General features: G+C 33.1%; 4 protein-coding genes and 1 long non-coding RNA gene across 46 annotated transcripts in view; 3 read left to right on the top strand and 2 right to left on the bottom strand.

The window, feature by feature from the left end:
• The window catches only part of LOC107993367 (pleckstrin homology domain-containing family G member 5), an 84155-nt gene extending 64312 nt beyond the window's left edge, over positions 1–19843 (top strand). For 16 of the 41 annotated variants that reach the window (XR_003696463.2, XR_009830858.1, XR_009830866.1 and 13 more), the window contains 15 exons: positions 7280–7383; positions 8036–8172; positions 11739–11818; positions 13454–13724; positions 14277–14419; positions 14521–14832; positions 14910–15059; positions 15119–15379; positions 15468–15719; positions 15804–16015; positions 16093–16281; positions 16379–16605; positions 17007–17233; positions 17645–17908; positions 18011–19843. Coding sequence is in view for 17 of the 41 variants with exons in the window: in XM_062078234.1 (XP_061934218.1) it covers positions 7280–7383; positions 8036–8172; positions 11739–11818; positions 13454–13724; positions 14277–14419; positions 14521–14832; positions 14910–15059; positions 15119–15379; positions 15468–15719; positions 15804–16015; positions 16093–16281; positions 16379–16605; positions 17007–17233; positions 17645–17650 (2571 nt within the window). In the remaining 24 variants the exon portion in view is untranslated. Of the gene's footprint in view, positions 1–7279; positions 7384–8035; positions 8173–11738; positions 11819–13453; positions 13725–14276; positions 14420–14520; positions 14833–14909; positions 15060–15118; positions 15380–15467; positions 15720–15803; positions 16016–16092; positions 16282–16378; positions 16772–17006; positions 17234–17644 lie in introns of those variants that run through there. The other 25 variants (XM_062078242.1, XM_062078239.1, XM_062078238.1 and 22 more) reach the window with 10 other exon arrangements.
• Positions 32–1579, top strand: LOC133666560 (uncharacterized). The gene is made up of 2 exons (XR_009830873.1): positions 32–885; positions 956–1579. It is a non-coding gene; the product is annotated as an uncharacterized LOC133666560 (long non-coding RNA).
• On the bottom strand, positions 13917–22995 carry LOC107993370 (leucine-zipper-like transcriptional regulator 1). Of its 2 annotated transcripts, XR_003696469.2 has the most exons (10): positions 22425–22995; positions 21683–21991; positions 21475–21589; positions 21248–21414; positions 20626–21187; positions 20105–20558; positions 19845–20023; positions 19487–19771; positions 19219–19401; positions 13917–14207 (listed from the first exon to the last, which is right to left on the bottom strand). XR_003696469.2 is itself a non-coding variant. In XM_028664596.2 (9 exons), the coding sequence occupies exons 1-9, from the start codon at positions 22529–22531 to the stop codon at positions 19282–19284; spliced, it is 2298 nt and encodes a 765-aa protein (XP_028520397.1). In that variant the 5' UTR covers positions 22532–22995; the 3' UTR covers positions 18960–19281. The 2 variants fall into 2 exon arrangements, 1 of the variants encoding a protein (XP_028520397.1); XM_028664596.2 differs by lacking the exon at positions 13917–14207 and having other exon boundaries at positions 18960–19401.
• Positions 22996–23471: 476 nt separating this feature from the next.
• LOC107993376 (uncharacterized) lies at positions 23472–25592 on the top strand. The gene is made up of 4 exons (XM_017049766.3): positions 23472–23883; positions 24010–24196; positions 24267–24448; positions 24522–25592. Exons 1-4 carry the CDS (start codon positions 23746–23748, stop codon positions 24744–24746), a joined length of 732 nt encoding a protein of 243 aa, XP_016905255.1. The 5' UTR covers positions 23472–23745; the 3' UTR covers positions 24747–25592.
• On the bottom strand, positions 25152–26217 carry LOC107993377 (nucleolar protein 16). Its single transcript, XM_017049767.3, has 3 exons — positions 26002–26217; positions 25599–25926; positions 25152–25506 (listed from the first exon to the last, which is right to left on the bottom strand). Exons 1-3 carry the CDS (start codon positions 26100–26102, stop codon positions 25384–25386), a joined length of 552 nt encoding a protein of 183 aa, XP_016905256.1. The 5' UTR covers positions 26103–26217; the 3' UTR covers positions 25152–25383.
• Between the last annotated feature and the right edge of the window lie 894 nt (positions 26218–27111).

Raw genomic sequence — 27111 nt, 5'->3', positions numbered from 1 at the left:
CTTTTTCAGATTAAATATACGTATGTGTATTCGTCATGTTGTACGAGACTGAAGATATTTATGCAAATTCAACTGCATAACTGAAATAAAAGAGAAAGAATTTTGAATATTATCGTATATACTTCGTTTTAAATACTCTTGTCTTTCTACATTTCGTTTGCATTTTGTAAATTTTTATTCAAATTTCCTGTACCCCAAATGCACGAATATTTTCGTAGTCTGTGTTTTAATGTCTCTTTTATTTTGCACAGGTTGGGTTGCACAGAAATATTTTAATGACGAGTAAATTAATAAAATAAAAGTCGATGTTAATTTTAAAGTTTTATCGACTTAAAAGAAACATAGAGAATAGAAAATGAGACTATGGAAAATCGATTTATACCCGGTTATTTATTATTTACGTATAAATTTTAAATAAAATTTTATAATCATCAAAAATGCATAATTGCACTTTCATTGCAAAATCCATATTATATATATATATCGATTTCTAATTAAGGTACCATTGATATTTATTTGAAGCTTTGAATTCGAAGAAGCAAATAATCTACCCTTAACGATCATAAAACATGCACACCTCTTATACATAATATATCCAATACATAATATATTATATGGAGATACCACATCTGCACAATAGAAAGTAACAAATATTTAATGACGTGGATTTACCCTACTAAACACAAAAACCTATTAACCTTGGATTAAAAGCAAAGTATGCTACGAATTTATGTCATTAAAATACATAAATTCGTTCGTATATTGTACCAATAATTAAATAAATATTTTTATTTAATCAAAGATTTATACGAACGTAAATTTGTATCACGCACGCAGGATAAATAAAAAAAAAACATAAAATGCATGTGTTTCGATGCGAGTGAGGTAACAATTAAAACGTGGCCTAATTTTAGGGATACCAAGCTTACATAACCTTTACGATGTTGTTTTTCAGGCCGATCAATAACAGCAAACAATTCTGTACATGCCAGACATCAAGAAATTAATCTTGGTGGCTGACTGTAAGAATACACTTACTACTTACCAAGCCAAAGTAGTTGGCCAAACTTGGGGGAAGATCAGAAGATCTTGTTAAAGAGTTTTGAAATCGATATAACATTGCGTCTTTCTTCTTCTTTTTCTTTTTCTTTTTTTTTTCACGACGATAAGAGAAATCTCATCGCGAAACAAATCGTTAAATAGAAACGGTTCGAATATTTTATTGTTGAGGATTTATCGGTGGTGAAATATAGAAAGGAGAAGAACGAAAGCCTTGATCTCTCAAAGATTTCGCTCGATCTTGTCGATATTTCAACGCCGGATTTCAACTTGAAAGATGGAATGACGAAAGATCTTGTTATCCAGAGCGAAGTATCAGAGATTACTATCGATTTTTATAATCATTGAAAGTATATTTTACTTTATTTAAATCGAGGGCTTTATTAATGAGACACGATAATTGTAACAAAAGGATAATATAAAATTATGAAGTATAAGGAAAATAACGATGAATGTGTTCTCTTTGTGAAGGAACGAATGAATTGAATTTGTAAATAAATTCATTATGCATGATGAAAAATATTAATTCAGTCTACTTATATTTCTTTTCAATAAGATTCTAATTTGTATTATAAACAACTTTGATTAAAAAAATTTTAATTAAATTGAGAATAAATTGATTATGCCTGATAAAACATTGAAACAAAACGAGTAAATAATTTTGAAGTAATTTGATATGTTTGATATTTACAACTCGGAATTAAATATGTTATATATATAAATATTTAAATCATTGGACTTACACTTGATAAATTGAGGCAGAAAAAAGGTAATTTAATATGTTTAATATGTATTATAAAATTACATTAATACTAAGAATTTTTCGATGACCGTGTTCAGAATTGATAAATTAAATTTTACGAATGAAAAATGTATTCATTTCTATTGTAATATATATATATTATTTTACACGATACATTCGATAAATATTCATGAATGACGAATGAATTTGCATTTCGTTATATTTACATTGAAATAATATTGATCATAAAACATAAATATTTAATTACAATTTAATAACAATCATTTAATTCCATAAATATTTGTTCTTATTCGTTAGAAATGTAAAACCAGAATCTATTACAAATATTTACAAATATTTTTTTATCAAATATTCTTCTAACAATATTATTATTTTAATTCAAAATTAAATATTAAAAGTTCTTTTTCGCATGTGCAATTATAATGCTTAAAATTTGAAAAATTCACGGATTTTCTTTTTAATTTATTTTCAAAATTAATCAGTAATATTAAAAATTCGATTCTTCGAATTTCTTAAAAACCATCTGGAATATTTAGAAAATTATAGAAAGTTAAAAATAGAATGGAACTTGCAAAAAAATAAAAAAAAATAATTATAACGCATGTAAATTGCTACGAATGATAAAATATCAATATACGAATAATCTTTGTTCGTTATTTTAGAAAAATGAAATCCTAAAGGCCCAGAGAAAGGAAATCTGTATAGTAATCTATTAACAGTAATATATTCTAAATATTGTAATTCTCCAAAAATTCGATCTAAGAAACAATAATCCAATCTCACTACCATCGAATCACGCGATTAACCCAATATCGCCTAACGTCCAAAGAATTTAGATCGGGCGGGATAAATTGAAAACGAGCCCCGAAAATCGAAGGACGGGCGAGACGAAAAAAAGAAAAAGAGAAGGGAGTCTCGCTGCGAGCACAAAGGACACGAATGGGGAGAAAATGGAAAGCCGGGAGAAGGCGATTCTCAGACGGAGGTGAATGAAATTACGCGGTGGTTGCCCTTCGAGTAACGCGAGAGGGAGAAAAATTAAGGAATAAGAGGGTGGCGGTTGAAAATTAATTCCAACCCACCATCGAAACGAGAATCGTCGGGAGCGTAAATGGCTCGTAATCGTCGGCATTACGCGACGCACGAAACGCCTTCCCAGACATTTTATCGTCTTATTTCCATCGCCGGTTAACGAACGCGACGCAGGCCAGACTCTAGCTGCCTCCCTCCTGTCATTTGAATTGCTAAGCGGCCTATCCTCGTCAAACACCTGCCACTCGGCCGCTTGTATCCCCAGAAGCTTCTTTCCCTGTAATCCTTTCTGAACCGACCAAGGTTGAGGACAAACTAGACACCCCTCGACTCGACTTGGGGGAGTTTAGTTTGAACATCGTTCGACTTAAAAGTTGACCGATGTTTTGCGAAACTTGATAACTTCATTTCTTCGGATCTTTGGAGGGGAGGAAGGATATTTGATTGATTAAATTTTGGATTTTCGTTCTGGAGAGATTCTTTTTCTGGGGAGAAATATTTGATTTTGTAAATAATTAATTATCCAATGTGAAAAACGAATACGCGATATTGCGACGAGGGTGAAATATCTGTCTAATTTTCGAGAACTTTAATCAAAAAATCGGATTAATATTCGTTCGAAATTGACTCGCCCGTGGAAAGGAATAAATGGAAAAGAGACATTTATATTTTTCAAAAAGATCTCAAATTTGTTGCAATATTTGTAACATCCTTGCGAAAGAACAGAAACGAAACAATCTGATATCAAAATTTCAACTTTGTCCTTGTCACAAGTTTTTTCCGAAACATCCATAATATCACAACGATAATAATCTAATTAATATCCTTGGATGCGAAGAATAATTACATTAAAGGAGCCCGATATAACGGAAAAGATTTTAAAGGAAAAAGTTTGTTTTAAAAATCGTTTCAACCTGTTTATCCAATCTTTCCCTTTTTTTTCCCTCGGTTCACGTTTTATCAGGAAATTGAAAGCGGGATTGATTCAAGGAAAATTCAGTTTATCGAGAGCACGGATGATCTTTCCCTTCCTTTGTTATTAAGTATCGCGAGATCTCATCAAAGAAAGTGGCCTTAGTAGCGAATAAAAGGGTGGCGAGATATTATGCAAACACTAGCGCCGCCGCTGTCCGTTTATGATAACTAAGTCTAGGGGAGAAGGTCTCGGGGAAAACTCGTAGGGAATTGGAGCACTTGGGTCCCAAGTCGGGTCGACGTCGTCGTTTCCGTTCTCGCCGACTCGGAAAAAAAGGGATCGATATTACAGACAGTCGCATGTTGAACAGCTCCATTCTTGTTTCCAATTATGTAAAACAGTCTGAATGGTTTGTAGAAAAAGGAAATTGCGCTTTATATAAAAGAGCGTGCACTAACGATCGCAAAATTCCAACAACAAAATATTTCTTTCTCTCCTTTTTTTCCCCCCGTTTCGTTAACAACAACGGAACGAGCAACGATTAATTTGTCTCTGTTTTTTGCCGCCCCAGCTTCTGAACGGGATGAGGAAAAACACCGTAATGGAAAATATATCAATATATCAATGTGTATCGATGTTCGTATCGATGAAATTGGCCATAGTGATGGTTAGCTAAATGATAAGAAATGGTAAACCGATACGGTTGAACGGTGAATGGATATCGAGGTAAAGAAAAATGTCCGATTGAAAGTGGAATGAAAAGGGAGTGGCAAAAAAAAAGGGGGGGAGAGGAGAGGGGAAGGGGGATGATCGATTTCAGGCAACGAAACAACCGGTTCGACAACTTATCGATGGACGATTTCCTACGATTATTAGAGAGATCATCGTCCTGTTTTTATCTCTTCGAAGTTGGACAATATAATAAATTTTTTTGAAAGCAATTTCAAAAAAATCAAGTATAATGATTACGTAGCATTATCACGAACGTATAAGATATTTATTTTCGTGGACACCGATGAAATTGCAGAATCCAGCCTCATGGGTTTCTTGGCCAAGCTCGAATCGATAACATGCAAACGGACCGCAAGCCTGTTCGCCATTATCGATTCGCCGAATGTAAGTTACAAACGTGTCCAAGGACGCGGTGGAGGTCGAATTTTCTAACGATATATCGATGGACCATTTGCCAAGAAAATTCGAGGAACGATGATTAAAATCCTGACCCGAAATATTAATATTAAAATTATAATATAAAATATTAACGCTAGAATTATCGAGTTTATTTATTTATTTACTGCGATGCTACTCATCAACACATGCAAAATTCAACAGTATTAAAAGATTAAAAACGATGAAAAAGCTCGTTACTAAAAATTAATATTAATTTATCATTAAAAAACCAGTTTATAACTTGTCCTTTAATCTTAATCTTAATCTCTGTTAATCAACAAAATGAAACAAAAGTAATCTTTTTCCGTTACACGAAATAGAAGAAACATAGCTTCCTTTTCAATGGAATTCCTTGTTACGAGAATTCTCGAAAACTCGTATAATTAGAAATTCGGTTAAAAGTTAAAAAAAAAAAAAAAGTCTTTATCGTTGGACAAGGCAAAACCTTGAACGAGTTTTTTTTTTTATCCTATTTTTCGTTACATACGCTTTCAAGCTATTTTCTCGTTGGAACGAGAGTTAGTAAAAGTGATATATACAAGGTAGTAGTAAATGGTAGTTTCGTTAAATAAATTGACTTCGCGGTCTCGCTCGACTTGTCCGACCATTTTCGCGCTGTTCCACTTAGTCAACTATTTGCGACTCTGTTCGATTTGTCTGATCATTCGTATCACATTCCACTGGATTCCACCGGCGTTATTCCCGCCAATGAATTAATTATAGGGATAGGAGGAATATGAAGATCGTTTTATTGCATAATTTGAACATGAAATAATAATAATAATAATAATAATAATAATGCAACTACTCGACGAATTGGCGAACTTAACTCGATGGTATAAACCATTTCGACAGAACATCACGGCAATGTTAAAATTTCGAACGAGTTGAGATTGCTCGCAATGGACCGATAAATGTGCAAATGGATGATTCTTGGTTCTATTAAAGGTGTAAAGAAATCGTAATGCGTCCGAATCCTTTTAACCGTGGGATTATTGCGTGTATAAAAGCATAATCGCCAACGTTCTGGGTTAATGTGGTTGAGTTTATTTTAACAATTGGTATGTGGAAACACGAACATGTGGATAGTTAAGAATCTGCAAATAAAAGTTGAGAATTGTAGAGAAAGAGAATAGAAGAATTTTAATGGAATTTAGCACGAGAATAATTTTTTTGTACTTTTTTTACTTCTATTCAATTATTAATTCCATTTAAAATCTTAAAAGTTTAAATAACGCAGCATTCTTTAATTCAGTTATGTTTAATTTCTTTTTTCTTTAAGGAAATAATATAATAAACTTAATCGTGTCTTATTTCGTTTCTCAATTTTTCGAGATTTTTCACATTTGTATTCATACTATAAAAGATGTACATTATTCGATTTAAAGTTTTTTTTGAAATGTATATATATATACAAATTGTAAATGTATCGTGTAAATATGTCACGTTCTCTAAAATTCATCCAAGACTTTATCGTGCCAAACTTTCAGTAACGTAATTGAAAATTTGTCGAAAAAGAAAAAGAAAGACGCGCAAAAGATCGTGGAACAATGTGATGGCAAAAAGATCATGGCAAATGAACACGACCCATTTTCTAATGTGCTTCCATAAATGAGAAAGCTCTTTCTCATTTTATTACCTGTCATCGTCAGCATGAAGGCATGAACCTCTTCGGATAAGAACTCAGCATTTTCGCTAGGCTTACATTGCATAACATATCAGAACATGCTATTATTTTTTTGCCAACAAGCCTGCTTCTTTATTAATAAACAAATATTATATAGGAAAAATTCTTTCTCTTTCTTTCTCTATATATATATGTATGTATATATAAAGACAAAATTGTATTTATACATATTTTCTATTTCTTCTTTCAAATCAACTTTTTATTTCGTGCTGATCTTCGTATGAATTAATCTGTTTGAATGTCACGCATAAATATTCTTCTAATTTAAAAAAAAAAGCCATATTATTGAAGTTATTGGACGATTTAATGCATGAAATTTTATCGAGAATTCGTGGAAAAATTTTTTATGAATTTTCTATGAAAAATTCTACGAAGAAGAAATTCCTTTCTTTTCATTAGAAATTCAAATTTCCAGGGAACGTCCCGATTACAATCATTATATAGAGTCGAAGACTCTTTCTTCGATTCTTTGAAGCGCCGCTATCAAATTTTCCATCAAACTTTCTAGTGTTCTCGAGTATTCTCGTTTCGAATTCGTGTAACGTAATCCGAAATTGCGAACCCGATTCCTCAATTCTTGATTCAATAGCCAATGCTATTGTCGTAAATAAATTTCCTCGAAATAATTAAAACGTTGGAATCAATTTTTCAGGTATCCAGCAGCGAGTTTTTCAGCGTCAGCTTCGATCTCTCGGACGATTCGAGTGGCCTGGATCGGGACGAGTTTCTGCCCGCTGCGAAGGGCACTTACTTGGCGTGAGTTTAATTCTGTTAAAATTTAATATAAATAAACTCTTTTGTGGAAAATATTGGAAAAAATATTGCTATTAAAATTCGGTGGAAGAAACGTATTTGCAAACATTTTAAATTAAAGCATTTATACATTTATATATCACGATTTTTAAAGTTTCAAAATAAATCGATATTTAGTAATTGTAAATAAAAAGTAAATATTATTATTTCCTCTAGAACATTATACAAAATACGTTAAAAATTGAAGATCTCGTTTCTTTTAATTCGCGTATACGATTCTTAATGTACGAGATGATGTATCGAATTTCGTCTCGAGAAGGATTCGAAAGGCGGATAATGATCTTGAAACAAAGTTACGCCTCGACGAACCCTTTGACGAGTTCGCTTGACATCGTTTAATAATCACCTTTAAATAACGAGGAAATATCGCTTGCACCACGTGATCTCTCAACGAAAATTGTTCTGTTTACGGCCGCATTGTAACGCGGCTACTTACTTGTATCCTCGCTGTAGGGATTTGTCGAGAAGCCATTACGCGTGGCCTCCATTCTTGTTCTTCCATTTACTCGATAATCCTACTACTACGATTCCGTCGTTAGCTGAAAATGGAAAATTATGAAACAACCCGTGAACAACCGCCGCCGCTTTGTTGCAGCGAGGCGATCAACGCCGCTTGCGAGAGGCGCGGGATCGACATCTCGCGGATCGAGGTCTTCGACGGTTTCTCGTCGCCATTACCGATCCTCACCACGGACACCTCCAGCCTTGGCGGCAAGCATTTGCGAATAACAGGTAAAATTTACTACTCGCGAATTCGCATTTTACATTCATTTTACATTCATTTCTTATATTCCCTGAAACGTCTGGATATTAAGGTCAGGAAGAGGACTTTCAGGGGAATTCGTGAATTTGTTTTAATTTTAGTAGAGATAGGGATTGGATTCCTTGACTGTCTGCTATTATTATCCCAGAAATCATTCAACGTAGGAAATTGAACATCGAAAGGACGAAGACGATATTACCAAAAGTACGATATATATATCTATATCTATTTGTAGTTGTAGACAGAGATATAAGGGATTTGGGGAAACGAAACGTCGAACGTGATTGGCGAGAGAGTGGCCAATCCGCTAAAGTTATCGCGAAAGTTCACTCGTTAGAGAGCCATTTGCATTCTCGGTTGCTCGGCTCCGAAAGTTAAAGGTAAGATCGAAATGGGGCCGAGTGTAATTCACTGAGTGGAAGTGATAACAGATAGGATCGTGATTTCGGTGGGCGAAACTAATTGACATTCGTGCACGCGACGAATCTTCCTCCCCCCGAGCGAATTGATAAAGTTAAACGGGCCATAAGAATCGGGGCGGACATCGATGCAAACACGCGATCGTAATTGCGACGTTAATAGCAACGTTATCGATGTTACTGTACGAATCGATGATCGAGGGGACGGGTAAAAAGAAAGGGAATTGAATTCGATGCGAAACGGATGTAAAGTGGACGTGCGGGGACGACACCTTTTGATCGATGCGAAAGAAGGGGGGGAGGAAGAAGAGAAAAAAATGGTATAGGTGCACGTATCACGAGTGATAAATGTATACACAAGCGACGATAAATGGATTCGCGTCGAAGGCGAAACTTTGACCGTAAAGTCGCTCTGTCCGAGCATAATCGGGTCATACTACTTAAAGCTCGAGATAAAATCGAGTTTGAACTACTACTACTGTTACCGCGACTGTAGACCAGGCGTGTTTGACTTTGTATCTGGCCATATATAAATGAATTCTACTTAACTTTCCTGATGAAATTTATTATATAGAATTTTATTACATGTACATTCGTGAAATTATTCGTTTCGATATCCATCCGCGTATAATCTCCATCAAGGTTAATTACGAAGGATTATCGAAACGAATATGATTCTCAATATATATTTTTTTTTAAATTAAAAACGACAATGATTTAAAGTGAACGATGGATGAAACTGTTTTATCGGCCATTTTAATCGACGTTCTTTACTCGCGCAATTAGAAAATGGTGGTAGAAAGATGGCCCGATGACAGGAATTATTTATTTATCGAGCTTTTCCATTTGACGCGGACAGAAATCGATTTCGAAAAAATCCCGCGATTTTTATCGCGTGAAACAGGGTATTCCATCTAGACGTTGTACAATCTAACGATTAAATAAAAAGGGTGAAACGGTGAGCGCGGTGAGCGCGTATGGGCGCGTATCACGCGACGAGCCGTGGAGCTTTTATAGGATCGTGAAGGAGGGAAGGACGCATAGGTGCTATAATTCCTTAATTTACCACCCCTATCCTTGAGAGCGCTAAAAAGGAATTCACAAGGACAAAGGAAGCCACTTAATAGACCCTGTTCTCATATACCTTGCCGAGAAAACCTACTTACCTAGTACTCGTCGAAGCGATATCGAATATCGAAAAAAGTAAACGGATGCTCCGTTATGATACAGTAAGGCGCGTTTAACTCGATTAATCGTAACCAGGATACAATAATAGATAGTGCACGTAATGCGATTTTGTATCAACGATACAATTATCGAAGGGAAATTCGATGAAAATTTTCGTTTATAATTCGAGTCGAGTGGGTTTCTTTTTTTTTTTTCGAGCCGCGTTTCATTCGATCGAGAAAAAAGAAAAGTACGTTTTTATCCCATGGACAAAGTAACAATAAGGGATAATGAAATGAAATGGAAAAAGGAATGGAAACGTATAAAGTAAAGTTCATAACCTACGTTGGTGGAAACATGGTTCGAATAATTTTATCTCGGGAAGGTTGTTGTCTTGGAACAAGAAAACCTCAAAATCGTAATTTTCCTCGTCGTTTCTCGCGTCGAAACAACTTCGATAAGCGGTTCGGATAGCTATAACGTTATAACACTCGTTGAAAACCACCAATGAAATATCTTGTTTAAATTCGAATTCCTCGCTCGAGCAATATTCGATCATAGTTCACATTTCGCTGCGATTACTTAAGTTTTAGACGAGCTTTAATAATAAATTTTATTCATATATTCCAAGTTCTTTCCGCATTTAAATATCTTCGTTTAAATATATACATATAATTATTATTTAAGTGTGAAAAATATAGAAAAATATTTCGAATAAATATCGTGTGAATAATAAAATCAAACGATAGAAACATACATAAAGTTTAAATGTGACAAGTTTCAACAAAATTATCGTAACATCAAGACGATCTTTTTTAATATTTAAGAAAACGCGAGTACACAAGATTATCTTGTGAAACGTAAAATTCTTTAAAAGAGCCAAAGCTCCTGAGATTTTTAATTACAACTTTATTACAACTCTATAATCTTGAAAAATACGATATCTCTCTTTTATATGCACATTATTTGAGATTAGAACAAAGGTAATCCGCAATGCATGGTCCGATTTATGACTACCTAGAGAAAAAAAAATTGAAATTTTCTTATCAAGGCTATTTCAAAAAAAAAAAAATTATACAACGAATTATTTTTAGAATTGTGCGTGTGAAAGAGTGGAACAGGATGCGACCTTGAGCCTTAAAACCTGCTACCTCGAAAGAAATTATCAGGACTATGACGTAAACACGATTTTAATGCGTGAACAAAAGCTCACGCAATTATTTACCACAGATTTAGATGGATATCAGTTGATAGTCATTCTTTTTTCGCAGCGAAACATCGCTCTCGTTTCACAGAAGAACTGTCTAAAGAGAGGGTAAAACGTGCGATCAGATACAGGATGGAGCTTAGTACAGGATAGAGCGAGTGGAAAACGTCCATCATTGTTCGAGCTCACCCCATGCGAGAACATCGATAACGCGATGTCTGTGAAATGAGCTTTTTCGTTGTCACAAGCTGTAATTCCTGAAAAATTCCAAGTTTATATACATGTACATATATCGATCAGAAATAATCGGTCGCGTTAATCGCTTTTGCAGACGAATATGAAATATCCTTTTTTTAACTTGATTGAATTTGATCGATTCGCGCCGCTCGTTAAATCTCCTTCTTACGTTCTTCAGTTTGAATCGATATCGATTGAAGGGGGAAAAAAATTTTCTACGGATCATTGAACACAGTTAATATCACGTTTACCCAACAGGATTTTCTTTCGTACGATCGAACTTAGCAGAAATCTTTTTCAAGCAACTTTTTTCAACAAAGTTTAAAGAACGATCGCAGTTCGCCTTCCCTCTTTTCCCGAGTCGAATCGATCGTATGACGGCGGAAACGCATGATGACAAACGGCCGCGGAAAAGGAAGCTACAACTTCCCCTGCATCGCTTTAGGGAAACGTTACGTATTCCAAAGTGGATTGGAAACAATTGACTGCCCATTTTCTGTTCCAGTTAAGGACAACGAAAAATCGAGCTCGAGATCGTCGAGCCAGAGAAGCAACCAGAGCGTCTCCTTGAGAAAGCCAAGCGGGGTAAGAATTTCTATATCCATCTTCGTAACCGAAAGGAAAACTGAGCACCGTTTAATCCCTGTAATGGAACCTTGAACACTTTCCCCGTCCCAGAAGCAACACCGAGGACACAGTCGATAACTCGAAGAACCTCTTCTCTTGCCCCCTCCAATTCTCTCGTCTCGTCCCTCGAGACGAATCCAACCCTCCTCCATCCTCTTCTCCTCTGTCCTCGTCCAACCGTCGTTGCTCGTTCCGTTTCAATTGCCACGGATTTTTTAATTAGCGCGGATGACGATTCTAAAAATGATTCAAACGAATCGTTTGCTCGTCCCTGTAATCTCTCTATCCCGAGGATGTTCGAATATCGAAGCGAGATTGCTCATTGTGCGCTCATATATATATATATATATATAAGCTTCTTTCTTTCGATCATCTTCGATCGCAGATAACTATACGGTTTTTTAATAATCTCGGACAATGCGGCGACATCGTGGGATTTTTTCTTCTTTTTTTTCGAACCTTGACCCGCTCGAACGATCCTCGATAAAGAAGGCCGACGGTCGATAGTCGACGCTAATCCTTCTATTACGAAGCGGGGTTGTAACGAGGTGAGAAGATCGGCCGATTGCCTCATCAATTTTCGACGCGGATAATATCGAGCTTTGTTTGTCTACATCGTGTGTTAGGGATATATATATGTATATATTCGAAATGAAGCGTTTGACAGCGATACTGAATTCGACTAATGAGGTCTTCTGGTTGATTTAGCGATGGAATCGTTTTACTGCGATACAATGCGGATAATAACGATTTCGAGATCTGTTTCTTCGTTAATAATAAAATGTTGCTTTTATATCTTATATGACTTTGTGTTATAACATTATGTATAGGGATGAGATAATTAATATGCGATTTTGAAGAGATCTATGAATTTATTTTTATGCTTAATTAATGATTAACAATCCGAATCGAGTTCGTCTTTTATTATCTCTCATTGGCATAGATGAGAAATTGTCCTTGGCTGACGTAGACGATAATATATATGTATACACGTAACATTTAATTTATAAGTAACTTTGAACCGTGTGTTATAACCCTCACTGGTCATTAATTAACTCCCAGATGGTACATATATGTCGATCTTCCAATTACTTCAATCATGTATTGGAACTTCTCAATCAAATATTTAATCATGGTAGGGGATGGAAGCACGGATTATTGACACGTATATGCATTTCCTATTAGATTTCCCTTAATATCTAATTTCCTTTGAAAAATTAAAAATATTCCTCTATATCTATAAAATATCTATAATAATTTTTCATTCGTGATAGTTTTAAATAGCTGTTTCGCCTCGTAAATCCGTAATATAATTTTATATGAAATAAAATGCGATCAGCTTCGTATCATAAATTGTTACAACTTGCTTAAAGAAAGATCATTCCTTCGTTTAACATTCTTCCATAACACAAACGTAGTTCTTACGATGTCGGAAATTAAACCGTTCATCATTATGAAACTAACTTTGGTTAATTCCAATGCATCAATGACAAACAGTCTTCTCAACTCGGTTCACAAATCCATTAACGAGTCTTCGAATCGCCATATTTATAGCCAAGTTTTTCATTTATTATCAGAGAAAAATATTCGCAGAATTATCGGAGCCGCAGCGGCCGTTTCTTCAGCGTCTCGACGGAAGACTCGAGCGTCGACTCCGAGGTCGGAAGCAGCACCACGCTCACATCTGGTCGGAGCTCCGTTGGGGCTGCGGGGCTCAAACCTAGTAAACAGCGATGGAGCGGCTTCTTCACCAACACGAAGGGCACAAAAATTGATCTACTCACCTCTCTGCTGGACGATTATAACAAACACGGGGTACCCAAGGATACACAATTGTCGTACGAGCTCGCCTTTAACGAAGATGGTAAGGAAACTTTCGAATCATTGTAAAACTGTTGAAGATAATTAGTTTAGGGAATCTCGTCGATTTCAATATTCTTGAAGTACGTGTTCGAGATTATTATCTTAATTACTTAATGGTTAGTTAGCGATCGATGATTCGAGATCTCGTCTGCAGCATCCTTAAGATTTTAATTAAAAAAATGAGAAAGCGATAGATATATACATACATATATATGTATTCTGTACAAACTTATACTTTTATCCAATAAATTATCTTACACTGCGAGACGTTTAATATACATATTTATAACACTGGGGATCGATGGGTATTTTTTTTTCCTTTTTCTTTTTTTTTTTTTTTTTATACATTGTCGACAAAATATACACGTGATGAAAATATTTTACAATCTCCCCCGTGACTAACACTTCACGTGTCGTTTGTGAACGTACAATTGTGATTTTGAACGGAGGATGTTACTTGCTCGTATTCTCGGAAAGTTCCAGGCTGAAAAGATACAAAATTAATCGATTATATTTTTGCGTATTAATTCTTTTTTCTTTTTTTCAATTTTAGCCTTGTACTTAGAACAAGATTGGCGCGACATCGTTCAAAACTCGGATCAATTATCGGAGAAACAACAGCAACAACAGACTGCTTTATGGGAACTGGCTCAAACGGAAGTGGCTTATATCAAGACTCTAAAGGTTGTGACAGACGTAAGTATCCTTTTTTCTTTTTTGTAAGGAATATATTTTTAATATACGTGTATATATTTTACGATATCGAATTTATTCAACAACGTTTATCAACACTTTAGCTGTTTATGGCGTGCCTCTGCAGCCTGCAGGCCTCGAATATCCTGAACGAGGTCGACAGGACGAAGCTATTCAGTAACATCCCCGAGATCTACGCCGCGAATCGCTACTTCTGGACCGAGTACGTCCTAGCCATGGTAAATACGTCGAGGACCACTGGACAACCGCTCGAACCGGGCCACCTTCTGCAAGGTTTCGAGACGTTCGAGCAAACCTTCGCACCCTACACCAGATATTGCGCGGAGCAAAGCAAATGTCAGCAATACTGCAGAGACCGTCTCAACGATAATCAATTATTCACGGTCTATCTGGTGGTGAGAATTTTTTTAGAACGAAAAATTAAGTTTCTTAAAATTAAGTTTTCTTTTTTCATTCTTCGTTTTTTTATCAGTGGTGTGAGACTCAGAAGGATTGCAATCGATTGAAACTGCTCGACATACTGGTGAAACCTATGCAGAGGTTGACGAAGTATTCTCTGCTCTTGAAGGCCGTTCACAAGAACACGGAGAACGAGGAGCAACGAGCAGAATTGACTCATATGGTAAAGGAAATTATCACGAATACGCTAGTATTGTTATCTTACTTTACAAACTGTTGCAGATCAAATCTGTGGACGACTTCGTGGCGTCTGTGAATGCAGCATTGAAGAGGAACGAGGAGACAGCGCGGTTGGCCAGCGCTGCATCTCGAATAGAAAGTTACGATGTGGTCGAGTCGAGAGACGAAGAATTGGAGAAACTGATTAAAATTCACAGCACGTTCGATATTACCACGGTTCCGATACCGGGTTGTCCGAAAGACACCCTTAGAGTACTTCTTCGCGAGGGAGATTTAAAATTAAGAGACGCCGTTAGCAGCAAGGTAATAATAACATCGTTATAAGATAAAAATTTGACAAAATTTTAAATGAGAAAAAGCAATCGAAACTTTCTCTTTTTCTACAACGCAGATGGAAGTACACATACTGTTGCTGACAGACATGCTATTGATCTGCAAACCGTCGACCAAGAAAACTTCGTCCAGTGGGCTGACTGGCACCGTGGGGGGCGGTTTGAAGATTATAAGACAACCGTACGTGATCGATCGTATCCGAATACACGAGCTGAAGGAGCCAACCAGTTTAGGCTTGGTTTATCTGAACGAGTATGGGGCGGCATCAGCTGCTCTGGTTCTCAGCGCTGGAGAATCGAAATTGGCCAAGGTATACATACGCTTCGCCCGTGAAACTTATACTTTTACAAACCTTTTTTCTTTCACATCTATATATATATACACTCTTTCACAGTCTTGGATGGAATCGATCAGGAAAGCTCAACAACAATTTGCGTTAATGAAAGTGCCACCGCTTGGCAACACGATGAACTTGACCGCGGTCAATAGACAACACAGCAGTTTCCTCGGTGACGAGTACGAGGCAGAGGAATGCGAGGGGATCCCGAAAACGCCTCGAGGGAGTAGCCGGGCGTCAAGAGTGAGCAGCCTCGCCCACAGTCACAGGTAATAGGCTGAAGCTTGGTTGAAAACGGATCGAAAAGTAGAGAAGTAGAATATCAAAGGTTTGCAAGCACTAATAGCCATGAAACCGCTTCCAGTGGAAGTATAGAGATGGAAGGTGTCTCGCCGGGAAGCAGCACTTTTCTCCCTAGCTATAATCCAAGCAGAAATATCAGCGTGGAAACGAGCGAACCACCTCGAGCCTCGAGCGTATCATCCGAAGAAGGTGGCGACAGTTCCGGTCACAATCATAGACCGTTGCAAATAAGGTAAACGTACAGGATACGAACAGCGAATGTTTAACAAGTTTAACACAAATAAGTGTTTATTATATGCAATCTGACCAACGTTTAACCGTTATTTTAGTCCTAACAAATTTGATAATAGACGATACCCGCTGAGTAAGTCACCGACGCCTAACACGTTGAGTGTCCAAGTGCCGGCGTACTCTAGCTTGGGCCAATCGCTGCCAAACTTGACCCTAGCCACTTCGCCACAAACTTCAACCGTGTCTCCGACACCGCCAAACTCGCTTCTAATCGTACCCCAAATAACAAAAAGCAAGGACACTTTGCTTTCACCAGGGCACCGAGGTAGCAATTACCCACGCGGGACTATATCTCTTTCCACCCTTTTTATCCCTTAGAAGTCTACTGCGGCTAAGAAACACCGGCGAACCGGTAGCACTGTGCATGCTTAAACAGAAATTTAGACAATAGGAGAATATAGAAAGTTTAAAATTCAAGGGATCAAACAAAATAATCGGTGTAACAATTTATTTATTTTCCCTGATTGCACTGAACTCCAACTTTTAGAGATAGTCGATCCTATTCCTTCTTTTATGCTTCTCCCGATCCTGTTATTACCATGAAATTAGTAATACAAAGTAATAATAAAATACTCACTCTGCTTGATATTAGCACCAAGAAAAAAAAAAAGAAACGATCGAAATAATCTAATTACGTTAGGGTGCTAATCGAAAAAATACCATTAGGTATCTCCTATCCACCACCGTCACCCCCGAGAGGGGCGCTTAGAAGAGCGTTCGCGATTCCTCAATCACGAAATCCACCTCTCGTTAAAACGAGACACATAAGCACGTCTGTGACACAAACGGTTCAGCCTACGATGAATCTAGACGCGGAAGCCATTGAAGAGAGGCGAAGAAGGTTGGAACCTTCGCACAGGATGCCATCGACCAGCAGCATCGCGGAGGAAAAGGTTTTATTTAAAATATTATGATTTAATTTCTACAAATTTGAAATTAATCTTGTCGATATTGTTCCTTTACAAGATGTCTTATGTCTTATTGCGAAAGATTATTCAAATAAGCATAAAGAAAAGATTAAAATTGTTCTTAATGATGATCATTTTTTTGAGACTATACATTTCTTGAATATTCAGACAAGACGTATTAGCGCCTCGTTAATAATGAAATAAATAATGAAATACAGTTTGTTAAAAATCAATATGATACCCATCGGTCGTGCATTTTTCTTTAATCTTACATAGAGCAAAGAAATGTTTAATTTAAAGAGAACACCATAAAACACCTTGTATTTTCTATACGTGGATATTTTGAATGTGTATTTATAAAATAGAGAGTTTGGAGATGAATCTATTTTTTTTTAGAAATGACTAGAATCGGGATACAAGAGTAACCTATTAAGAAGATAGATTGCTATGGACCATCTTACATTTGATGAGGGAGTACACGTTGGATGATGTCATGTTTAGAAATAAAATGTTGCTTTCTGTTGCCTGTATGCAAGTGCTGCACACACTTTCATGCAGGAGCAGAAAAATGATTCGATTGAGAAGGGATTCAAATTGAATTAAAAAAAATGTTTACGTACTCCTTATGCCTACAATATGAATCGAGCAATTTTACAATCGGTGAGTGGAAATTTATTTTATCTACCAAGTTTTGAAAAGAAAAGAAAAAAAAAAACGCAAAGCAGGTGTATGATTCTATTACTGTACAAGAATCTGTTTCAGATTGGGGCCATTCGAAATCAACGTGAAGTTTGTTATTACGATCATATCATTGTAATTTGATTCTAGCGGTGTAACTTTTAGATCTCATTTTGTAATTAATTCGTCGGGTTGTGACGATCACGTTTCAATATTACTCTAACTCATTCAGAATCCTAAGCGACGAACAGAAAAAAGAAAAAGGCCTACCTAGTGTAATTAATATTACGACTATTTATCGTGATTTAAGTTTAGATGATTATAATAGTTGGAATAAGACGCCTTTAGAGCAACAATTTTAAAATAAACGAGTTCGAGTTTCGTGATTTAACGATATAAAAGCAGGTACGGACATTTAGAAATGAGGACACACACGTAGAAAAGTATTACATTTCATGTAGAAGAAAAAAAAAAAAAGCAAAAGAAAATGAAAAATTACGTTAATCCCTCGTATAAGCTTTGATAAACACACTAAATGTGGAAAGTTACGAAAAGCGTGAAAAGAGAGTGAAAGATAAATTTTCTTTAGGTACAAATTAAATTTCACGATATTTTGTTCAAGAGACTGAACTAACGATTGTCGGGATGTCGACGAACGTCACCTAACTAGAGACAACAATATGTAAAGAGAAAAGAAGAGCAATGATTTTATACGAGCTCCTTTGCGTAAGGTTTCTTTCAATCCCCCCCTCCCCCTCTTCCAAAATTTGCGCTTGTATTAAGCTTCAAGTGTTAAAATTATCATAAAAAAAAAAATTATCGATTGTGCGTGTATGTACGATCATTCATAATCAAGGTCAAAATATAGTACATAATTTATTAATTACGTGTCTCGTTTAATATCCAATTGAACCACTTATTTCTAAACCTAATATCAAAATCTTCTTAATGGATAATACCAACTATTGAAAATTAAAATATAATTTTTTTTTTTTTATTTTTTATTCGAACAAGGCAAATATTATACGAGTAATATTAAGCGATCCAATAAATATTTTTTATTTATTCCTTTTTACAAGAAATTTTCAATAAATCATATTTTATGTACAAATAAATTAAATATTCTAAAGATATTCACAATCTTTAATTTTATATTCAGCTTTCATATTTTATTTACCTATTTACATACGCGCACGATATTTTAAGTTTTTCAGACACTCATCTACTATATACCCATAACCCAAAAGATAAAAGATGTTGAATGTTGTTAGAATACTGTATTGCACACTTACTTGAAAGCTCGAGGGCGAAGGCAAATCCCAACTACGGGGACGACGATGTGAGCCCGAGATCCGTCAGCAATCATTCGCCATGTCTTGACATGTTCGAGCTTCACTACGTTCATCGGCCAATGCTTCCAGAATATCCAGTAAAAGTTCGCGACTTAATTGTTTTAACTTCGGTAACCTTGCAACCTATGATGAAATACAATAATATTTATGATAAAAAAAAATTGTTTATTTCATAAAATAAAAAAAGAAATTAAGGAAATATATGAACCTTTGTAAAATGATGCACGATAAGATTTAATGCATATTTTTTCATATCAACAGCTTGCATTCTATCCGCAGCTTCCAAGATTTGTATAACATTTTCGAAAGTAACATTCATTTCGAGATTTTGTTTGCAAAATGCTTGCAATCGATTATTTGTAAAACCATAAAAAACTGGTGCGGTAAATAAATACAAAGAATCTTCAGGTGGCATCGAAACATCCGCATAATAAATGTACCTCAATAAAGAATCAAATGATTCGGAAGATGGGATCATTTCACCGATTTGTATCTGTAATAAAAGCACACGTTTTGTTAAGATGTATTTAATTGTTAAATAAAAACGTAAAAAATGAATAACTTACATTCACAGTATTATTTTCTGGCATAAAAGAACGGAACATTCCTTCGAAATAGCTACATCGTGCCGCAAGAATAGCTTTATGAGCTGGAATTGGCACACCATCTAACATGAGCGTTATATCACAAAATTCTCTGCCAACGCTTTTAAGAAATGCTTCCATATCCTGTTCCAAAGTTGTTCCTAAAACAAAACAAAACAAAAAAAAATCATTAAAACTCCAAATAAAATTATTATTTTACAAACAATTTTGAAAAATCGTACCTGCATTAAGATCAAATTGTCTAGGAAATGCACCTTTTTGAGGCATTTGTCTTTTTCTAATAATTTCCACCATTAAAGGTTGATCCAAAGTCTCAAATTCTTTACTCATTACAATTTGATTATAATTATTTTCTTTCACGATAAAATTCAAACAAAACTCTTTTATGAAATAAAGTTTTAAATGAGCAGCGTTACGCAATGCTTCCAAAACATTAGCACGACTTATAGTTGCTTTTAGATATTGGACACACAACTGTTCTAATCTTTTCATATTAAACTGTAAAGCTAAACGATAGACATCCATCATAAGAAGCACAATTCGATTGCTTAATGGATCTTCAGCAACACGACTGCTCGATCCATCTTCGTTTTTTTTCGTTGGATCAATACGATCGGTGTAAATATAGTTTAGGACCATTTCAAATGCTTCTGGCACAGCATCTTTCAGTCTTACCTATGATATAGTAACAATATATCAAAGTATTGATACCCAATATTGGGTATCAAATAAATATATTTACCTCTAATAATGGCATATCTTTAATCGGTATATCGACAGTTCCAAATACTTCTTCCATATGTTTATCTCGTTTTTCTCGAGCGTGTCTAATACGAGTCCTAAGAAATTGCGAACGAGCTGCTACCATAGCTATATGAGCAGGTATTTTTGTTTCAGTATCTCCTACTATAAATTCTACATCACAGAAAAGACGCCCGCTTAACAATCTTCCGAAATCGTCATGCAAAGTACATTTTGGATACGACGAAAATTGAAATCGATATGTCTCTCCAGATCGTACATTATTGTCAACTGTTCCGCCAAAAATAAACATCGCTTCTCCAATTACTGCTGCTGCGTGAAACAGACGACCAGATGGAACCTGACTATCAGCAGATGGCAAAATAATATTCCATGTTTGTGTATCAAGATCATAACAATGAAGATCATTTGGCAGCGTAGAATCAGCTGCTCCGCCAAATACATAAAGATATCTATCAAAGCTGACCATAGTATGACCATATCGTCGTGCTGGCGGAGGTGGTGCACCACGAAGTATATGTTCCGTTGAAATTCGCGTCCATCTGATGATTTATATTTCATTGAATACAATATAATTTTAAAATATAAAATTACAAACTTACCGTTTTTCTCGAAAGTGAAATTGAAAGAGACTATTTGTAATTTTAGCTCCACTCTGGCCACTAAATACGAACATAGATTCACGTGCTACAGCAACAGGAAAATTGCAACATGTTGGTGGACAATCACCAGATTGATCAACTTCTTCCCATACTCTTAATTCTCCAGGCTAAAAACAGTGACAAAATAATAATTTATCATTTATATTAAATATGATATATTAACTTACTAATAATGATATAGTCCACATATCATTCAATCTTGCATTGCCATCATAGCCAGCAAATATCCATAATTTATTATCATATACAGCAGCTCCATGTGCAGATCTAGCTACAGGTGTTCTATAAAGGAATATATTTTTATAATTATACAATTAATAATTTGAAATAATAATAAAAAACAAAAATAAGCTAAATGAGATAAATAAGACATACTTCCCAATAAATTTCCATTCTGTCCATTGACCAGTTTGGAATCGGTACTCAAATAAATCATTTTTATTGGTGAGATTTGAATTGGAATGTATATCACCAGTATAACCACCAAATACAAACATAGAAGAATCATGCACAACTGCAGAATGATGATATCTTGGGGCAGGAGGTGCTCCTGTTGCAAATGCACGTCCCCAAGATTTTTCTTTCACATCAAATCTCAACAAATCATTTAACATTCTTTTACCATTATCACCACCAAACACATAGATTGCATCTTTATAGGCTACAACAGTATGTTTGCTACGCCTGTGTATAATACAATATAGTGAACTTTTGAAATGATGTATTTACATTATTTTTTCTAACATGACATATAATTTAAGGAAATAAAATGCAATAAAAAGGAATGAATTTAATCAATCATAGTTATAATTTCTATTATAACTTAACTTAAATAAGAATTATATTGGTAATAATTAAAAACTCTATAAATTACTTATTATTATTTATTTACAATTAGCAATTACAAATATCTTTAAAACAAAGTTAGAAAGTAAATAAATAGATTCAAAAATGCTGGATTTAATTGAAACACTGATGCACAGTTAATGGAATTGAAATGCTGTAACAAAATTATTGTTTGAATATTGTAAAAGATATTAAAGAAGGTCCAAAGTAATTTACAAAAATTGAAAATAATAATTTGTATAGTTAAGATTAAAATAATTTAATTTATTACCTAGCACCAACGAATTCGTCGCATTCTGGCATACGTTGCCAACGATGAACAGTTTCGAAGGGACCAAAATCAAGAGTTAAACACTCTGCAGTCGAAACGTTATCCATTTTTTTTATTACTTTTAATAATAGAATCACTTTAAAAGATTCATGTTTAACCTATATATTATTGACTTAACCATTCTTCATTCTTTATTCAATTTTGAAATAGAAATTTACATACATTTTCAGAAACAAGACTTAATAATATTGTATTGAAATATCAATAATTTTATTTTTATTTTTACTTTTTATTCTATATATAAGTTAAATAAATCACCCGCTAATTGAAAAGAACTGTCAAAAACGTGTCTTCGATTGATTGAATAGATTACAGCCGAATATAATAGAACAAAGTTAAATTTATATATTATTTATTTTACGAGCAATTAATGTAAACTGTCAATAATAATATTTTTTATAATTATATTTTTTAATATATGTAATTATTTACATATGTATAAAATATTAGATTCAAAAATTATCACAAGAAAATTGATTCTGTTCTCAACTCTTCTTATCAGTAGTACCACAAACGAAACACAATATAGATCTAACATTTAATACATTTTTTTTTCCCTATATTTCAAAAACACTAGAAACTTTTTATCATTGAATGCCAAAAATTTATTTTTAAAAGCACTCAAAATATAGTACTGATATTCTATTTTTATCTCTATATTTCTGCTAATATTTATTTTTCTTAATATTTATTCTTCTAATATTTAATTAACATTTTTTTTTGTTTAACCTATTCAAAAGTTTAAACGAAATTGTCTACATATGTATATATTATAATGGATAATCATATTCTAATAAAAATTTAACAAGGACTGAAACTTATTCGAATAATTTTATTAATTCTTTACATTCTTACAATATATTTTCAATTATATGCGTTATATCATTATTCATTTATTTTGTATAGTAAAACTTTGATTTTTTACACAATCGGTATTTCAAAATATGAAACGCAAAAATCTCATAAAATGTTAATCTATTCTATATATCATCTATGGTAGTATCAAGTTGACAAACGGAGAGAGTTGGCGCTTTTGAAAAAGGATTTATTTTGTACCGTTAGAAATTCACACAAATGCAAATAATCTTATAAATGCGTTTCATAAGTCTTATAATTATCGCCCAACTCATTTAAACGATGAGAGGTAAATGTCATGCGGTAAAGTGACAATTCATAAGATAACGTGCCAACACGCGAAATTTAAGCCGAGAAAGTCGGCACTACTTTTCAGTCTTTCATTAAATAACAATATTTGCGAATAATGATACGAAATGTATTTCAAAACGGTCAAAAGATCTTTTGGATCGGATGTACATGCATTGGTACATACATCGCATATCGATATTGGAAAAAACGAGAACTTTTGGCAATAGACGAAGGTTTTGAAGAAGTGTCTAAGGTTAGAATTCTAATTTGGAACTATTTTTGATCGGTCTAGAGTTGATTTAATGATGTCGATTTTATTGTTTATATTTATTTGTTGAAAGAAATCTCAATAACAATTCTCATTGCTTTATTTTTATAGATTGATGATAGTCATGAAAAACGAGTGCTTCTATTAGGTTTATCCGGAGCTGGAAAAACGTCGATTATAAACCAAATATGTGTAGCAAACGGTGATGAAACTTCATATATTGTCCCTCCAAAACCCACAGAAGGTTCTTCTGTATATAGAATAAAAAACGGGGTTTTATTTTATAATGTTTGGGATAGTATGTAAATTTTATTTTATTTTATCAAAGATTATTTATAGTGTAATTGTTAAATATTATTTTATATTAGTCGGAGGTTCAGATGCCACTAGAAAATATTGGACTGCTTTCTTGCAAGACACAGATTTGTTATTATTTGTAGTAGATGCATCTGACATAAACAAATTATCTTCCGCTGCTTCTATTTTGAAACAGTTATTAAGTGATGCAAGAATGGATGATGTACCAATTTTAGTAGTTGCTAATAAGCAGGTAAATATTTTTAATAATACTTATTTAAGGATTCATTAAAAGTTCTCTAATGTATGTTAATATATAAAATTAGGATTGTCCCAGTGCTCTAAAGCCAGAAGAAGTTAAGAAAGCTTTAGATTTATTAAGTATTTCACCTCATAAGCATAAAGTAGAAATAATTGGATGCCAAACAAGACCTTTTCCTGAAATTCCAGAAACAACTGAATATACTTGGTATCATGCATCCGTTGATTCTGTTAGAAAAAAAATGTTTTATATGGCAAAAGATAGTGTATCTGCTCCTCTTTTTTGTTAAATACTTTATAAAAGAAAGAAAGGAATAGAAGAATAAGAAGTAAATAAGAAAATGACAATATGCCTAATTTAGCATATTGTATACAATTTTTCAATGGATTAAAGTGATTACAGTTTGTGCACAAAATGAACCTTTTTAAAACAAATAATTCAAGCTTTAAAAAAAGAAATATAAATAAAAATATACAATTTTTAAGGTTTTTTCAGTATAATATATTTGCAATCATTTAATTTTTTATGAAGTCTCTTTTCAGCACATACACATATATTTATTTAATAAATTATTTATTTACTTTATCAAATCACAGTAAAAGTCTTTCATTTTTTTTTTTTATGTGAATTATGCATAAATCAAACTACATTAGTTTTTGTAATTGATACATAAAATAAAGATTTAGAGATTGCATTTAGAAATATAAATCTATTTTATTCATTTACAGTGAATAGTATTACACATATTTATATAAATCTGTTGTAATAAGTATTAATTTTTCTTGTCTATTGTTTTTGTACTTACCTAAATAAGAATATTAATTTATTAATTTTATACTTTGATACTTTATATACCAATTTGTATGAAAATTGAAATATATTTGTGTTAAACACTAAGAAATTAATGAATTATATTATGAATCATGTTATGTATTTTTATTCTGAAGATACTCATTGTATTGCTCAGGGATACCTTTGAATATCTTAATTTTAGCACGTATTTGTTTCCAAGTTAATTGATTATAATTCTTTCTATCTAATGCCATAGCCTATATATGATTTATTTAGAAATAATTTATATAATAATTCATAACAAAAAAAATATTTGTCAAATAAATTATATATATAATTAAAATATTACCTTATAATTTTCTTCATACTTATCCATCAAATAGGTAAGAAAATGAACTTGACTATTTGGTAACCTAAACATCCTTCTTCTTGGAGCTTTTGCCTCTGTTTCAAGTTCTTGTGCTACATGCATTTTTACTGATGTCATTTCAGTATCTTCTTCATTCTGCAATTTATTTTCATCATTTTCCTCGACTTTCCATTTTGAAACTTTGTCAATAAGTTCTTTTTTTGTATTGGGTATCTTTAAAGTTTCATTTGGATCATATGCTAATCCCATTTGATTTAAATTAGTTCGTGTGGATTTAGTTATATCCCACGACTGTTTTATTTGAGCACTATAAATAATAAACTTCATTTTAATGTTTATACATATATTAATTAAAATAATACCATTACTTGGTTATACTTACCATGTTATTGTAGGTAATTTGTATAATTTATTTCGTAATCGCTTACGATTTACATTCATACGATATTTCTTTCTACGCTTCACCTTTCTAATTTTTGTCATTTTTATAATTTCAAACTAACACGTGCTTCTCAAAAAAGAAACAATTGTTCATTCAAATTTACTTATGTTACTTAATAATGTGAATATATATCCTACATGTTATACACTTAAAAATTGTCCCTAGTTAAATTTCTAGTGTAAAAAATAGAATATAATGGCATGATTGATATATATACGAACTTCAAATTATTTTTAATTTAAGTTTAAGAGAAACATAGTCCTAGTAAGAATTTTTCTGTTGAAATTAATATATTTTGTATATAGAATAGAGAATACATGAAATAATAAGAAGTAATGTATTAATTTATATTATTAATCTTATGTATTAAATTAATAGATATTATATTTCAATTCATTATACTTTAATTCACTTCTAAATAATTTATTTCGAATTTATCAATTCATAATTCTACAACCTTATTTAATATACAACATATTTCAACCATACTATAAAAATCATATCGTATAATTAATATATTTATTAATAATTATTTAAGTAATCATAAAATTTATATTTATAAATTGATATAAATAATAAATTATGTATAATTTTAATATTAATATTTAATTAAATATATATTATACTGAATGTGGAAAGAATATTTGGAATTTTTAAAAATAAACATAACGAATCGGAATCGATAATTAGATTCGATTGTCTATTATTCATTATATTGACTTTAAAATGAAGTTATTTTATAATTGTGATAGGAAATTTTTTTATAAAAAGCATGAATTGGAAGCACATCTTGTTTTTAGTATTTTATTTTTCTATAGTATTTTGTTATTACTTTCTATTGAAATATATTATCTCAAAAAACCATTAAATAAGTAATTACAGTTTATTATTAAATAATTTAATCGTTCCTTGCATGACGAAAAAAAGAAAAATTTTATTCATTTATTTATTTATGTGATTTTAAATTTTTTAAAGAATATAATAAATTATTATTTTTGTTTGAATAAAAATAAATCGAAATATTACAATAAATTAAAGTATTTGTAATAT

Source organism: Apis cerana, linkage group LG8, assembly GCF_029169275.1.
Source record: "Apis cerana isolate GH-2021 linkage group LG8, AcerK_1.0, whole genome shotgun sequence".
Lineage (NCBI taxonomy): Eukaryota > Metazoa > Arthropoda > Insecta > Hymenoptera > Apidae > Apis > Apis cerana.
Note: the sequence above shows the minus strand (reverse complement) of the source record. Positions and strands in the feature narration are given on the sequence as shown.

Coding starts and splice junctions, on each gene's coding strand:
- LOC107993377 (XM_017049767.3), bottom strand. CDS start 26,102: ATGACAAAAATTAGAAAGGTGAAGCGTAGAAAGAAATATCGTATGAAT. Junction 25,927..26,001: donor AAATTACCTACAATAACATG/GTAAGTATAACC, acceptor TATTATTTATAG/TGCTCAAATAAAACAGTCGT. Junction 25,507..25,598: donor AGTATGAAGAAAATTATAAG/GTAATATTTTAA, acceptor AATCATATATAG/GCTATGGCATTAGATAGAAA.
- LOC107993370 (XM_028664596.2), bottom strand. CDS start 22,531: ATGGATAACGTTTCGACTGCAGAGTGTTTAACTCTTGATTTTGGTCCC. Junction 21,992..22,424: donor GACGAATTCGTTGGTGCTAG/GTAATAAATTAA, acceptor TATTATACACAG/GCGTAGCAAACATACTGTTG. Junction 19,402..19,486: donor TCGTGCATCATTTTACAAAG/GTTCATATATTT, acceptor ATTTCATCATAG/GTTGCAAGGTTACCGAAGTT.
- LOC107993376 (XM_017049766.3), top strand. CDS start 23,746: ATGATACGAAATGTATTTCAAAACGGTCAAAAGATCTTTTGGATCGGA. Junction 24,197..24,266: donor ATTTTATAATGTTTGGGATA/GTATGTAAATTT, acceptor ATTTTATATTAG/TCGGAGGTTCAGATGCCACT. Junction 24,449..24,521: donor TAGTAGTTGCTAATAAGCAG/GTAAATATTTTT, acceptor ATATAAAATTAG/GATTGTCCCAGTGCTCTAAA.